Here is a 14,574-nt window from a genome sequence, read left to right as displayed (position 1 = left end):
AGTCAGTAACGGGACGAGTGCTGACTGTCAGAGATGGGGTTTGTTCAGTCAGTAACGGGTGTGTCCTGACTGTCAGTGATGGGGTTTGTTCAGTCAGTAATGGGTGTGTCCTGACTGTCAGTGATGGGGTTTGTTCAGTCAGTAACGGCTGTGTCCTGACTGTCCGTGATGGGGATTGTTCAGTCAGTAACGGGACGAGTGCTGACTGTCAGAGATGGGGTTTGTTCAGTCAGTAACGGGTGTGTCCTGACTGTCAGTGATGGGGTTTGTTCAGTCAGTAACGGGACGAGTGCTGACTGTCAGTGATGGGGTTTGTTCAGTCAGTAACAGGACGAGTGCTGACTGTCAGTGATGGGGTTTGTTCAGTCAGTAACGGGACGAGCGCTGACTGTCAGTGATGGGGTTTGTTCAGTCAGTAACGGGACGAGTGCTGACTGTCAGTGATGGGGTTTGTTCAGTCAGTAACGGGTGTGTCCTGACTGTCAGTGATGGGGTTTGTTCAGTCAGTAACGGGTGTGTCCTGACTGTCAGTGATGGGGTTTGTTCAGTCAGTAATGGGTGTGTCCTGACTGTCAGTGATGGAGTTTGTTCAGTCAGTAACGGGACGAGTGCTGACTGTCAGTGATGGGGTTTGTTCAGTCAGTAACGGGTGTGTCCTGACTGTCAGTGATGGGGTTTGTTCAGTCAGTAACGGGTGTGTCCTGACTGTCAGTGAAGGGGTTTGTTCAGTCAGTAACGGGTGTGTCCTGACTGTCAGTGATGGGGTTTGTTCAGTCAGTAACGGGTGTGTCCTGACTGTCAGTGATGGGGTTTGTTCAGTCAGTAACGGGTGTGTCCTGACTGTCAGTGATGGGGTTTGTTCAGTCAGTAACGGGTGTGTCCTGACTGTCAGTGATGGGGTTTGTTCAGTCAGTAACGGGTGTGTCCTGACTGTCAGTGATGGGGTTTGTTCAGTCAGTAACGGGTGTGTCCTGACTGTCCGTGATGGGGTTTGTTCAGTCAGTAACGAGACGAGTGCTGACTGTCAGTGATGGGGTTTGTTCAGTCAGTAACAGGACGAGTGCTGACTGTCAGTGATGGGGTTTGTTCAGTCAGTAACGGGTGTGTCCTGACTGTCAGTGATGGGGTTTGTTCAGTCAGTAACGGGTGTGTCCTGACTGTCAGTGATGGGGTTTGTTCAGTCAGTAACGGGACGAGTGCTGACTGTCAGTGATGGGGTTTGTTCAGTCAGTAACGGCTGTGTCCTGACTGTCAGTGATGGGGTTTGTTCAGTCAGTAACGGGACGAGTGCTGACTGTCAGAGATGGGGTTTGTTCAGTCAGTAACGGGTGTGTCCTGACTGTCAGTGATGGGGTTTGTTCAGTCAGTAACGGGACGAGTGCTGACTGTCAGAGATGGGGTTTGTTCAGTCAGTAACGGGTGTGTCCTGACTGTCAGTGATGGGGTTTGTTCAGTCAGTAACGGGTGTGTCCTGACTGTCCGTGATGGGGATTGTTCAGTCAGTAACGGGACGAGTGCTGACTGTCAGAGATGGGGTTTGTTCAGTCAGTAACGGGTGTGTCCTGACTGTCAGTGATGGGGTTTGTTCAGTCAGTAACGGGACGAGTGCTGACTGTCAGTGATGGGGTTTGTTCAGTCAGTAACAGGACGAGTGCTGAATGTCAGTGATGGGGTTTGTTCAGTCAGTAACGGGTGTGTCCTGACTGTCAGTGATGGGGTTTGTTCAGTCAGTAACGGGTGTGTCCTGACTGTCAGTGATGGGGTTTGTTCAGTCAGTAACGGGTGTGTCCTGACTGTCAGTGATGGGGTTTGTTCAGTCAGTAACGGGACGAGTGCTGACTGTCAGAGATGGGGTTTGTTCAGTCAGTAACAGGTGTGTCCTGACTGTCAGTGATGGGGTTTGTTCAGTCAGTAACAGGACGAGTGCTGACTGTCAGTGATGGGGTTTGTTCAGTCAGTAACGGGTGTGTCCTGACTGTCAGTGATGGGGTTTGTTCAGTCAGTAACAGGACGAGTGCTGACTGTCAGTGATGGGGTTTGTTCAGTCAGTAACGGGTGTGTCCTGACTGTCAGTGATGGGGTTTGTTCAGTCAGTAACGGGTGTGTCCTGACTGTCAGTGATGGGGTTTGTTCAGTCAGTAACGGGTGTGTCCTGACTGTCAGTGATGGGGTTTGTTCAGTCAGTAACGGGTGTGTCCTGACTGTCAGTGATGGGGTTTGTTCAGTCAGTAACGGGTGTGTCCTGACTGTCAGTGATGGGGTTTGTTCAGTCAGTAACGGGTGTGTCCTGACTGTCAGTGATGGGGTTTGTTCAGTCAGACACGGGACGAGTGCTGACTGTCAGAGATGGGGTTTGTTCAGTCAGTAACGGGTGTGTCCTGACTGTCAGTGATGGGGTTTGTTCAGTCAGTAACGGGTGTGTCCTGACTGTCAGTGATGGGGTTTGTTCAGTCAGTAACGGGTGTGTCCTGACTGTCAGTGATGGGGTTTGTTCAGTCAGTAACGGGTGTGTCCTGACTGTCAGTGATGGGGTTTGTTCAGTCAGTAATGGGTGTGTCCTGACTGTCAGTGATGGGGTTTGTTCAGTCAGTAACGGGACGAGTGCTGACTGTCAGAGATGGGGTTTGTTCAGTCAGTAATGGGTGTGTCCTGACTGTCAGTGATGGGGTTTGTTCAGTCAGTAATGGGTGTGTCCTGACTGTCAGTGATGGGGTTTGTTCAGTCAGTAACGGGTGTGTCCTGACTGTCCGTGATGGGGATTGTTCAGTCAGTAACGGGACGAGTGCTGACTGTCAGAGATGGGGTTTGTTCAGTCAGTAACGGGTGTGTCCTGACTGTCAGTGATGGGGTTTGTTCAGTCAGTAACAGGACGAGTGCTGACTGTCAGTGATGGGGTTTGTTCAGTCAGTAACAGGACGAGTGCTGACTGACAGTGATGGGGTTTGTTCAGTCAGTAACGGGACGAGCGCTGACTGTCAGAGATGGGGTTTGTTCAGTCAGTAACGGGTGTGTCCTGACTGTCAGTGATGGGGATTGTTCAGTCAGTAACAGGACGAGTGCTGACTGTCAGTGATGGGGTTTGTTCAGTCAGTAACGGGTGTGTCCTGACTGTCAGTGATGGGGTTTGTTCAGTCAGTAACGGGTGTGTCCTGACTGTCAGTGATGGGGTTTGTTCAGTCAGTAACGGGACTAGTGCTGACTGTCAGTGATGGGGTTTGTTCAGTCAGTAACGGGACGAGTGCTGACTGTCAGTGATGGGGTTTGTTCAGTCAGTAACGGGTGTGTCCTGACTGTCAGTGATGGGGTTTGTTCAGTCAGTAACGGGTGTGTCCTGACTGTCAGTGATGGGGTTTGTTCAGTCAGTAACGGGTGTGTCCTGACTGTCAGTGATGGGGTTTGTTCAGTCAGTAACAGGACGAGTGCTGACTGTCAGTGATGGGGTTTGTTCAGTCAGTAACGGGACGAGCGCTGACTGTCAGAGATGGGGTTTGTTCAGTCAGTAACGGGTGTGTCCTGACTGTCAGTGATGGGGTTTGTTCAGTCAGTAACGGGTGTGTCCTGACCGTCAGTGATGGTGTTTGTTCAGTCAGTAACGGGACGAGTGCTGACTGTCAGTGATGGGGTTTGTTCAGTCAGTAACGGGTGTGTCCTGACTGTCAGTGATGGGGTTTGTTCAGTCAGTAACGGGTGTGTCCTGACTGTCAGTGATGGGGTTTGTTCAGTCAGTAACGGGTGTGTCCTGACTGTCAGTGATCGGGGTGGTACAGTCAGTAACGGGTGTGTCCTGACTGTCAGTGATGGGGTTTGTTCAGTCAGTAACGGGTGTGTCCTGACTGTCAGTGATGGGGTTTGTTCAGTCAGTAACGGGTGTGTCCTGACTGTCAGTGATGGGGTTTGTTCAGTCAGTAACGGGTGTGTCCTGACTGTCAGTAATGGGGTTTGTTCAGTCAGTAACGGGTGTGTCCTGACTGTCAGTGATGGGGTTTGTTCTGTCAGTAACGGGACGAGTGCTGACTGTCAGTGATGGGGTTTGTTCAGTCAGTAACGGGACGAGTGCTGACTGTCAGTGATGGGGTTTGTTCAGTCAGTAACGGGACGAGTGCTGACTGTCAGAGATGGGGTTTGTTCAGTCAGTAACGGGTGTGTCCTGACTGTCAGTGATGGGGTTTGTTCAGTCAGTAACAGGACGAGTGCTGACTGTCAGTGATGGGGTTTGTTCAGTCAATAACAGGACGAGTGCTGACTGTCAGTGATGGGGTTTGTTCAGTCAGTAACGGGACGAGTGCTGACTGTCAGTGATGGGGTTTGTTCAGTCAGTAACGGGACGAGTGCTGACTGTCAGAGATGGGGTTTGTTCAGTCAGTAACGGGTGTGTCCTGACTGTCAGTGATGGGGTTTGTTCAGTCAGTAACGGGTGTGTCCTGACTGTCAGTGATGGTGTTTGTTCAGTCAGTAACAGGACGAGTGCTGACTGTCAGTGATGGGGTTTGTTCAGTCAATAACAGGACGAGTGCTGACTGTCAGTGATGGGGTTTGTTCAGTCAGTAACGGGACGAGTGCTGACTGTCAGTGATGGGGTTTGTTCAGTCAGTAACGGGACGAGTCCTGACTGTCAGTGATGGGGTTTGTTCAGTCAGTAACAGGACGAGTGCTGACTGTCAGTGATGGGGTTTGTTCAGTCAGTAACGTGACGAGTGCTGACTGTCAGTGATGGGGTTTGTTCAGTCAGTAACGGGTGTGTCCTGACTGTCAGTGATGGGGTTTGTTCAGTCAGTAACGGGTGTGTCCTGACTGTCTGTGATGGGGTTTGTTCAGTCAGTAACGGGTGTGTCCTGACTGTCAGTGATGGGGTTTGTTCAGTCAGTAACAGGACGAGTGCTGACTGTCAGTGATGGGGTTTGTTCAGTCAGTAACGGGACGAGCGCTGACTGTCAGAGATGGGGTTTGTTCAGTCAGTAACGGGTGTGTCCTGACTGTCAGTGATCGGGGTGGTACAGTCAGTAACGGGTGTGTCCTGACTGTCAGTGATGGGGTTTGTTCAGTCAGTAACAGGACGAGTGCTGACTGTCAGTGATGGGGTTTGTTCAGTCAGTAACGGGTGTGTCCTGACTGTCAGTGATGGGGTTTGTTCAGTCAGTAACGGGTGTGTCCTGACTGTCAGTGATGGGGTTTGTTCAGTCAGTAACGGGTGTGTCCTGACTGTCAGTGATGGGGTTTGTTCAGTCAGTAACGGGACGAGTGCTGACTGTCAGAGATGGGGTTTGTTCAGTCAGTAACGGGTGTGTCCTGACTGTCAGTGATGGGGTTTGTTCAGTCAGTAACGGGTGTGTCCTGACTGTCAGTGATGGGGTTTGTTCAGTCAGTAACGGGACTAGTGCTGACTGTCAGTGATGGGGTTTGTTCAGTCAGTAACGGGACGAGTGCTGACTGTCAGTGATGGGGTTTGTTCAGTCAGTAACGGGTGTGTCCTGACTGTCAGTGATGGGGTTTGTTCAGTCAGTAACGGGTGTGTCCTGACTGTCAGTGATGGGGTTTGTTCAGTCAGTAACGGGTGTGTCCTGACTGTCAGTGATGGGGTTTGTTCAGTCAGTAACGGGTGTGTCCTGACTGTCAGTGATGGGGTTTGTTCAGTCAGTAACAGGACGAGTGCTGACTGTCAGTGATGGGGTTTGTTCAGTCAGTAACGGGACGAGCGCTGACTGTCAGAGATGGGGTTTGTTCAGTCAGTAACGGGTGTGTCCTGACTGTCAGTGATGGGGTTTGTTCAGTCAGTAACGGGTGTGTCCTGACCGTCAGTGATGGTGTTTGTTCAGTCAGTAACGGGACGAGTGCTGACTGTCAGTGATGGGGTTTGTTCAGTCAGTAACGGGTGTGTCCTGACTGTCAGTGATGGGGTTTGTTCAGTCAGTAACGGGTGTGTCCTGACTGTCAGTGATGGGGTTTGTTCAGTCAGTAACGGGTGTGTCCTGACTGTCAGTGATCGGGGTGGTACAGTCAGTAACGGGTGTGTCCTGACTGTCAGTGATGGGGTTTGTTCAGTCAGTAACGGGTGTGTCCTGACTGTCAGTGATGGGGTTTGTTCAGTCAGTAACGGGTGTGTCCTGACTGTCAGTGATGGGGTTTGTTCAGTCAGTAACGGGTGTGTCCTGACTGTCAGTAATGGGGTTTGTTCAGTCAGTAACGGGTGTGTCCTGACTGTCAGTGATGGGGTTTGTTCTGTCAGTAACGGGACGAGTGCTGACTGTCAGTGATGGGGTTTGTTCAGTCAGTAACGGGACGAGTGCTGACTGTCAGTGATGGGGTTTGTTCAGTCAGTAACGGGACGAGTGCTGACTGTCAGAGATGGGGTTTGTTCAGTCAGTAACGGGTGTGTCCTGACTGTCAGTGATGGGGTTTGTTCAGTCAGTAACAGGACGAGTGCTGACTGTCAGTGATGGGGTTTGTTCAGTCAATAACAGGACGAGTGCTGACTGTCAGTGATGGGGTTTGTTCAGTCAGTAACGGGACGAGTGCTGACTGTCAGTGATGGGGTTTGTTCAGTCAGTAACGGGACGAGTGCTGACTGTCAGAGATGGGGTTTGTTCAGTCAGTAACGGGTGTGTCCTGACTGTCAGTGATGGGGTTTGTTCAGTCAGTAACGGGTGTGTCCTGACTGTCAGTGATGGTGTTTGTTCAGTCAGTAACAGGACGAGTGCTGACTGTCAGTGATGGGGTTTGTTCAGTCAATAACAGGACGAGTGCTGACTGTCAGTGATGGGGTTTGTTCAGTCAGTAACGTGACGAGTGCTGACTGTCAGTGATGGGGTTTGTTCAGTCAGTAACGGGTGTGTCCTGACTGTCAGTGATGGGGTTTGTTCAGTCAGTAACAGGACGAGTGCTGACTGTCAGTGATGGGGTTTGTTCAGTCAGTAACGGGACGAGCGCTGACTGTCAGAGATGGGGTTTGTTCAGTCAGTAACGGGTGTGTCCTGACTGTCAGTGATCGGGGTGGTACAGTCAGTAACGGGTGTGTCCTGACTGTCAGTGATGGGGTTTGTTCAGTCAGTAACAGGACGAGTGCTGACTGTCAGTGATGGGGTTTGTTCAGTCAGTAACGGGTGTGTCCTGACTGTCAGTGATGGGGTTTGTTCAGTCAGTAACGGGTGTGTCCTGACTGTCAGTGATGGGGTTTGTTCAGTCAGTAACGGGTGTGTCCTGACTGTCAGTGATGGGGTTTGTTCAGTCAGTAACGGGACGAGTGCTGACTGTCAGAGATGGGGTTTGTTCAGTCAGTAGCGGGTGTGTCCTGACTGTCAGTGATGGGGTTTGTTCAGTCAGTAACAGGACGAGTGCTGACTGTCAGTGATGGGGTTTGTTCAGTCAGTAACGGGACGAGTGCTGACTGTCAGTGATGGGGTTTGTTCAGTCAGTAACAGGACGAGTGCTGACTGTCAGTGATGGGGTTTGTTCAGTCAGTAACGGGACGAGTGCTGACTGTCAGTGATGGGGTTTGTTCAGTCAGTAACAGGACGAGTGCTGACTGTCAGTGATGGGGTTTGTTCAGTCAGTAACGGGACGAGTGCTGACTGTCAGTGATGGGGTTTGTTCAGTCAGTAACAGGACGAGTGCTGACTGTCAGTGATGGGGTTTGTTCAGTCAGTAACGGGACGAGCGCTGACTGTCAGTGATGGGGTTTGTTCAGTCAGTAACGGGTGTGTCCTGACTGTCAGTGATGGGGTTTGTTCAGTCAGTAACGGGACGAGTGCTGACTGTCAGTGATGGGGTTTGTTCAGTCAGTAACGGGACGAGTGCTGACTGTCAGTGATGGAGTTTGTTCAGTCAGTAACAGGACGAGTGCTGACTGTCAGTGATGGGGTTTGTTCAGTCAGTAACGGGTGTGTCCTGACTGTCAGTGATGGGGTTTGTTCAGTCAGTAACGGGACGAGCGCTGACTGTCAGTGATGGGGTTTGTTCAGTCAGTAACGGGTGTGTCCTGACTGTCAGTGATGGGGTTTGTTCAGTCAGTAACAGGTGTGTCCTGACTGTCAGTGATGGGGTTTGTTCAGTCAGTAACGGGTGTGTCCTGACTGTCAGTGATGGGGTTTGTTCAGTCAGTAACGGGACGAGTGCTGACTGTCAGTGATGGGGTTTGTTCAGTCAGTAACGGGACGAGTGCTGACTGTCAGTGATGGGGTTTGTTCAGTCAGTAACGGGTGTGTTCTGACTGTCAGTGATGGAGTTTGTTCAGTCAGTAACGGGTGTGTCCTGACTGTCAGTGATGGGGTTTGTTCAGTCAGTAACGGGACGAGTGCTGACTGTCAGTGATGGGGTTTGTTCAGTCAGTAACGGGACGAGTGCTGACTGTCAGTGATGGGGTTTGTTCAGTCAGTAACGGGACGAGTGCTGACTGTCAGTGATGGGGTTTGTTCAGTCAGTAACGGGACGAGCGCTGACTGTCAGAGATGGGGTTTGTTCAGTCAGTAACGGGTGTGTCCTGACTGTCAGTGATGGGGTTTGTTCAGTCAGTAACGGGACGAGTGCTGACTGTCAGTGATGGGGTTTGTTCAGTCAGTAACGGGACGAGTGCTGACTGTCAGTGATGGGGTTTGTTCAGTCAGTAACGGGTGTGTCCTGACTGTCAGTGATGGAGTTTGTTCAGTCAGTAACGGGTGTGTCCTGACTGTCAGTGATGGGGTTTGTTCAGTCAGTAACGGGACGAGTGCTGACTGTCAGTGATGGGGTTTGTTCAGTCAGTAACGGGACGAGCGCTGACTGTCAGAGATGGGGTTTGTTCAGTCAGTAACGGGTGTGTCCTGACTGTCAGTGATGGGGTTTGTTCAGTCAGTAACGGGACGAGTGCTGACTGTCAGTGATGGGGTTTGTTCAGTCAGTAACGGGTGTGTCCTGACTGTCAGTGATGGAGTTTGTTCAGTCAGTAACGGGTGTGTCCTGACTGTCAGTGATGGGGTTTGTTCAGTCAGTAACGGGACGAGTGCTGACTGTCAGTGATGGGGTTTGTTCAGTCAGTAACGGGTGTGTCCTGACTGTCAGTGATGGGGTTTGTTCAGTCAGTAATGGGACGAGTGCTGACTGTCAGTGATGGGGTTTGTTCAGTCAGTAACAGGACGAGTGCTGACTGTCAGTGATGGGGTTTGTTCAGTCAGTAACGGGTGTGTCCTGACTGTCAGTGATGGGGTTTGTTCAGTCAGTAACGGGTGTGTCTGACTGTCAGTGATGGGGTTTGTTCAGTCAGTAACGGGTGTGTCCTGACTGTCAGTGATGGGGTTTGTTCAGTCAGTAACAGGACGAGTGCTGACTGTCAGTGATGGGGTTTGTTCAGTCAATAACAGGACGAGTGCTGACTGTCAGTGATGGGGTTTGTTCAGTCAGTAACGGGACGAGTGCTGACTGTCAGTGATGGGGTTTGTTCAGTCAGTAACGGGACGAGTGCTGACTGTCAGTGATGGGGTTTGTTCAGTCAGTAACAGGACGAGTGCTGACTGTCAGTGATGGGGTTTGTTCAGTCAGTAACGGGTGTGTCCTGACTGTCAGTGATGGGGTTTGTTCAGTCAGTAACGGGTGTGTCCTGACTGTCAGTGATGGAGTTTGTTCAGTCAGTAACGGGACGAGTGCTGACTGTCAGAGATGGGGTTTGTTCAGTCAGTAACGGGTGTGTCCTGACTGTCAGTGATGGGGTTTGTTCAGTCAGTAACGGGTGTGTCCTGACTGTCAGTGATGGGGTTTGTTCAGTCAGTAACGGGTGTGTCCTGACCGTCAGTGATGGTGTTTGTTCAGTCAGTAACGGGACGAGTGCTGACTGTCAGTGATGGGGTTTGTTCAGTCAGTAACAGGACAAGTGCTGACGGTCAGTGATGGGGTTTGTTCAGTCAGTAACGGGTGTGTCCTGACTGTCAGTGATGGGGTTTGTTCAGTCAGTAATGGGTGTGTCCTGACTGTCAGAGATGGGGTTTGTTCAGTCAGTAACGGGTGTGTCCTGACTGTCAGTGATGGGGTTTGTTCAGTCAGTAACGGGACGAGTGCTGACTGTCAGTGATGGGGTTTGTTCAGTCAGTAACGGGTGTGTCCTGACTGTCAGTGATGGGGTTTGTTCAGTCAGTAACGGGACGAGTGCTGACTGTCAGTGATGGGGTTTGTTCAGTCAGTAACAGGTGTGTCCTGACTGTCAGTGATGGGGTTTATTCAGTCAGTAACGGGTGAGTCCTGACTGTCAATGATGGGGTTTGTTCAGTCAGTAATGGGTGTGTTCTGCCCGACTCCCTCAGCTCCTGCGATCCCACCCTGTCTGCAATGGTCTCACACCTTCCTGCCATGTCTGGTTCGATAAGCGTACAAGAGGCCACTCACCTTCTTTGATCTCTTTTCGAAGGCGAAGGCGATATCCTGCCTCTGTGCATTGCTCCTCTGGGTCAGTATGTCAATGATGGTGTGCTCGTCAATGCCTGAAACAAGGACAGCCCATTACAGCTTTCCGACACACGTGCACGTGCAGTCTGCACAAACAGCATTGAACATATCAACACCCACTGCATCATCCTCCCATCTGTGGAGGTGGGAATGGGCATCGAGTCGCGGAGTACAGATTTGTGCATGCCTCTGCTGATACACAAGCTCGACTGATCTACGCTGACCAGTGTCACTGCTGCTGTGACATCTTCAAATTGATCAGTACAGAGCGGTTTATGTACACAGTGCCGTATCCATGTCTGTGTAGAGGAAGATCATCCACCTACCTTCACAGTACATCATTGCTCGAAACTGCTGCCAATTTCATGTCATTTCAGACAGCGTAATAAACTTGATTCTGATTCAGTTCGATTGAATTCGAACTGCACAGTACAGGGCTGTGTGACGTCCATAGAGACTGGGGTTATATTAGATTGTGTTCAGTAGGGACTGGATATGATTATCCATACACTTCTGGCCTGTGGATCTGTTTATACTGACTCAGCTTCTCTGGGTCACCCAGCTCTACTGAATCATTACTTACAGAGGGACATTGGGTGCTGACGTGGGAATCAAGGTGCCTTCAGACTCAATAGCAATATGGATATCAGCCAAATATGTCAGGATTGACCAGGAACGTTGAGAACACGGGGATCTAGCCTCTGAGGAGTTATGTGGCACCCTGCTGATGCTGAGCGGGTTCCAACTGGAGCTGGAGGCTCTTTACTCAACAGTGGAACAGATGCAGTAGCTTTGTCACCAAGCTCCCAGAAGAATACGTGTGATTTGACCCAGAAACACAAGCCTACCTTTGGTTTCAACTGCACGAATCAGCAACACAGCATCGGCATCAGCATTGAAGTTAGCATGCGGCTGAACTGTGGCTCCACTAACAACCTGGAAGAGAAGATGGGAGGTCACCTCCAACCTCAGTGTCCTGACCCCAGACCACCAGGGAACCCTCAATCCCAAAGCATGGGGGACTCCTCAGACCACCGAGGAACTATAAACCCCAGAACACAGGGGAATCCCCTGACAACCAAAGGAAATTTCAACCCTAAAACATGGGGAAATACCCGGAATATCAAGGAAACCCCACTCCGGGGAATGGAGAAATCCCCAGACCACCAAGGAATCTGCAAGTCCAGATCATAGGAAAATCCCCACACTAGCAGGCAACCATAAACCCTGGAACATGGGAAAATACCCAGACCACCAAGGAACCGCCAACTTCAGAGCATGGGGCAATCACCAGACCATCAGGGAAACCCCAACTCCAGCGAATGGGGCAATCCCCAGACCATCAGGGAAATCCCAACTCCAGCGAATGGGGCAATCCCCAGACCACCAGGGAAATTCCAACTCCCGAGAATGGGGCAATCCCCAGACCACCAGGGAAATCCCAACTCCAGAGAATGGGGCAATCCCCAGACCATCAGGGAAACCCCAACTCCAGAGAATGGGGGAATCCCCAGACCATCAGGGAAATCCCAACTCCAGCGAATGGGGGAATCCCCAGACCACCAGGGAAACCCCAACTCCAGAGAATGAGGGTGTCCCCAGACCATCAGGGAAACCCCAACTCCAGAGAATGGGGGTGTCCCCAGACCATCAGGGAAATCCCAACTCCAGAGAATGGGGGTGTCCCCAGACCATCAGGGAAATCCCAACTCCAGAGAATGGGGGTGTCCCCAGACCATCAGGGAAATCCCAACTCCAGAGAATGGGGGTGTCCCCAGACCATCAGGGAAATCCCAACTCCAGAGAATGGGGGTGTCCCCAGACCATCAGGGAAATCCCAACTCCAGAGAATGAGGGTGTCCCCAGACCATCAGGGAAACCCCAACTCCAGAGAATGGGGGTGTCCCCAGACCATCAGGGAAATCCCAACTCCAGAGAATGGGGGTGTCCCCAGACCATCAGGGAAATCCCAACTCCAGAGAATGGGGGTGTCCCCAGACCATCAGGGAAATCCCAACTCCAGAGAATGGGGGTGTCCCCAGACCATCAGGGAAACCCCAACTCCAGAGAATGGGGGTGTCCCCAGACCATCAGGGAAATCCCAACTCCAGAGAATGGGGGTGTCCCCAGACCATCAGGGAAATCCCAACTCCAGAGAATGGGGCAATCCCCAGACCATCAGGGAAATCCCAACTCCAGAGAATGGGGGTGTCCCCAGACCATCAGGGAAATCCCAACTCCAGAGAATGGGGGTGTCCCCAGACCATCAGGGAAACCCCAACTCCAGAGAATGGGGGTGTCCCCAGACCATCAGGGAAATCCCAACTCCAGAGAATGGGGGTGTCCCCAGACCATCAGGGAAATCCCAACTCCAGAGAATGGGGCAATCCCCAGACCATCAGGGAAATCCCAACTCCAGAGAATGGGGGTGTCCCCAGACCATCAGGGAAATCCCAACTCCAGAGAATGGGGGTGTCCCCAGACCATCAAGGAAACCCCAACTCCAGAGAATGGGGGTGTCCCCAGACCATCAGGGAAATCCCAACTCCAGACAATGGGGCAATCCCCAGACCATCAGGGAAATCCCAACTCCAGAGAATGGGGCAATCCCCAGACCATCAGGGAAATCCCAACTCCAGAGAATGGGGCAATCCCCAGACCATCAGGGAAATCCCAATTCCAGAGAATGGGGGTGTCCCCAGACCATCAGGGAAACCCCAACTCCAGAGAATGGGGGGTGTCCCCAGACCATCAGGGAAATCCCAACTTCAGAGAATGGGGGTGTCCCCAGACCATCAGGGAAATCCCAACTCCAGAGAATGGGGGTGTCCCCAGACCATCAAGGAAATCCCAACTTCAGAGTAAGAGGGAATCCCCAGACCATCAGGGAGCCATAAACCCCAGAACATTGGGAAATCCCCAGACTACCAAGGAAACCCAAACATCAGATCATGGGTGAGTCCCCAGACCACCAGGTTAACTGTAACTCCAGGGCAAGGTGGAATCCCCTGATCACTAGGGAAACCCCAACTCAAGAACATGCAGGAATCCCCAGACCATCAGGGAAATCCCAACTTCAGAGTAAGAGGGTGTCCCCAGACCATCAGGGAAACCCCAACTCCAGAGAATGGGGGTGTCCCCAGACCACCAGGGAACCATAAACCATAGAGACCCTAGAACATGGGGGATCCCCAAACTACTAGGGAAACCTTAACTCCAAAAACCTAGGCCACTCAGACCACCAGAACAGAAGGAAATCCCACCCCTACAGTGCAGGAGAGCCACTTCACCAGGGTCCCCCCTTCCCCGTGTGGCACAGGAGATATTACGCCTCCACAGTGTGGTCAGACTGTGCCCTCACAGCCTAGGGATGAGCTGCCTCAGGACTTCGTGGGACTCCCGAATCACTGACCCCAACCCTCATTCCAGATATTCTATCCACATTTCCAAAGGTCAATCTCTGCTCCACTCTCAAACTTGCAAACTTTTCTCTCCCATCTTCAATATTGATGATTCCTCCTATTAAAACCTCAAACTCACTCATTACCTGTATACTCAGAGTTACCCCGAGCTGGGGTTATTCTATAGTGAGTGACTTATCTCCAAATGCCACAAATCTTTCCACCTTTTAGAAGGCACAAGTCAACAGTGTGATGAGATATTCTCAATTGCCCGGATGACTGCCGCACTAAAGCTTGGCATCATCCAGAACAAAGCAGCTGGCTTGCCAGGAATCCCATCCCAAACATCTCACCCCTCTACTACCGGCACATTGTGGCTGCAGTGTCCAGCGTCAACACCACCTCCCAACCTTGCTACCTCAACTTCCAAGAAAGACCACTGCATGCAAATACTCACACCCCACTGACTCTGTTCCCCTGAGGCTCACTCTCCATCCCAACCCTTATCAGTCAATGGAAGTGGAGGTCAACGTCAAGTTGGCAGCATGTTCCTGATTGCCAATGTGATGGGAAAGGACACAAATTAATGGATCCAGACTCAATCAAAGGATTATGATGGAACCCCGCTCAGCCACAGCTTGACTGCCAGGGTCCCACAATGTCTGTGGAAGGTAGAGTCAACAGGAGAACCCTGATGGCACATGTGCACTGAATGACTTCTTCTCCACATCAAAACCACAGTAATTAGTTTCCATACCCCTGCCATGGG

General features: G+C 51.5%; 1 protein-coding gene across 3 annotated transcripts in view; it reads right to left on the bottom strand.

Annotated features, from left to right (window-relative positions):
• Positions 1 to 14,574, bottom strand: part of LOC140714094 (annexin A2-like) — a 75,226-nt gene that overhangs the window by 46,328 nt on the left and 14,324 nt on the right. For all 3 annotated transcript variants that reach the window (XM_073024846.1, XM_073024844.1, XM_073024845.1), the window contains exons 3-4: positions 11,253 to 11,340; positions 10,345 to 10,439 (exon numbers count right to left, since the gene is read on the bottom strand). In XM_073024846.1, the coding sequence (XP_072880947.1) occupies positions 10,345 to 10,439; positions 11,253 to 11,340 (183 nt within the window). The remainder of the gene's footprint in view (positions 1 to 10,344; positions 10,440 to 11,252; positions 11,341 to 14,574) is intronic.

Source organism: Hemitrygon akajei, chromosome 21 (assembly GCF_048418815.1).
Source record: "Hemitrygon akajei chromosome 21, sHemAka1.3, whole genome shotgun sequence".
In the NCBI taxonomy this organism is placed as follows: domain Eukaryota; kingdom Metazoa; phylum Chordata; class Chondrichthyes; order Myliobatiformes; family Dasyatidae; genus Hemitrygon; species Hemitrygon akajei.
The sequence above is the reverse complement of the archived record's forward strand: the minus strand, read 5'-3'. Positions and strand labels throughout refer to the sequence as shown.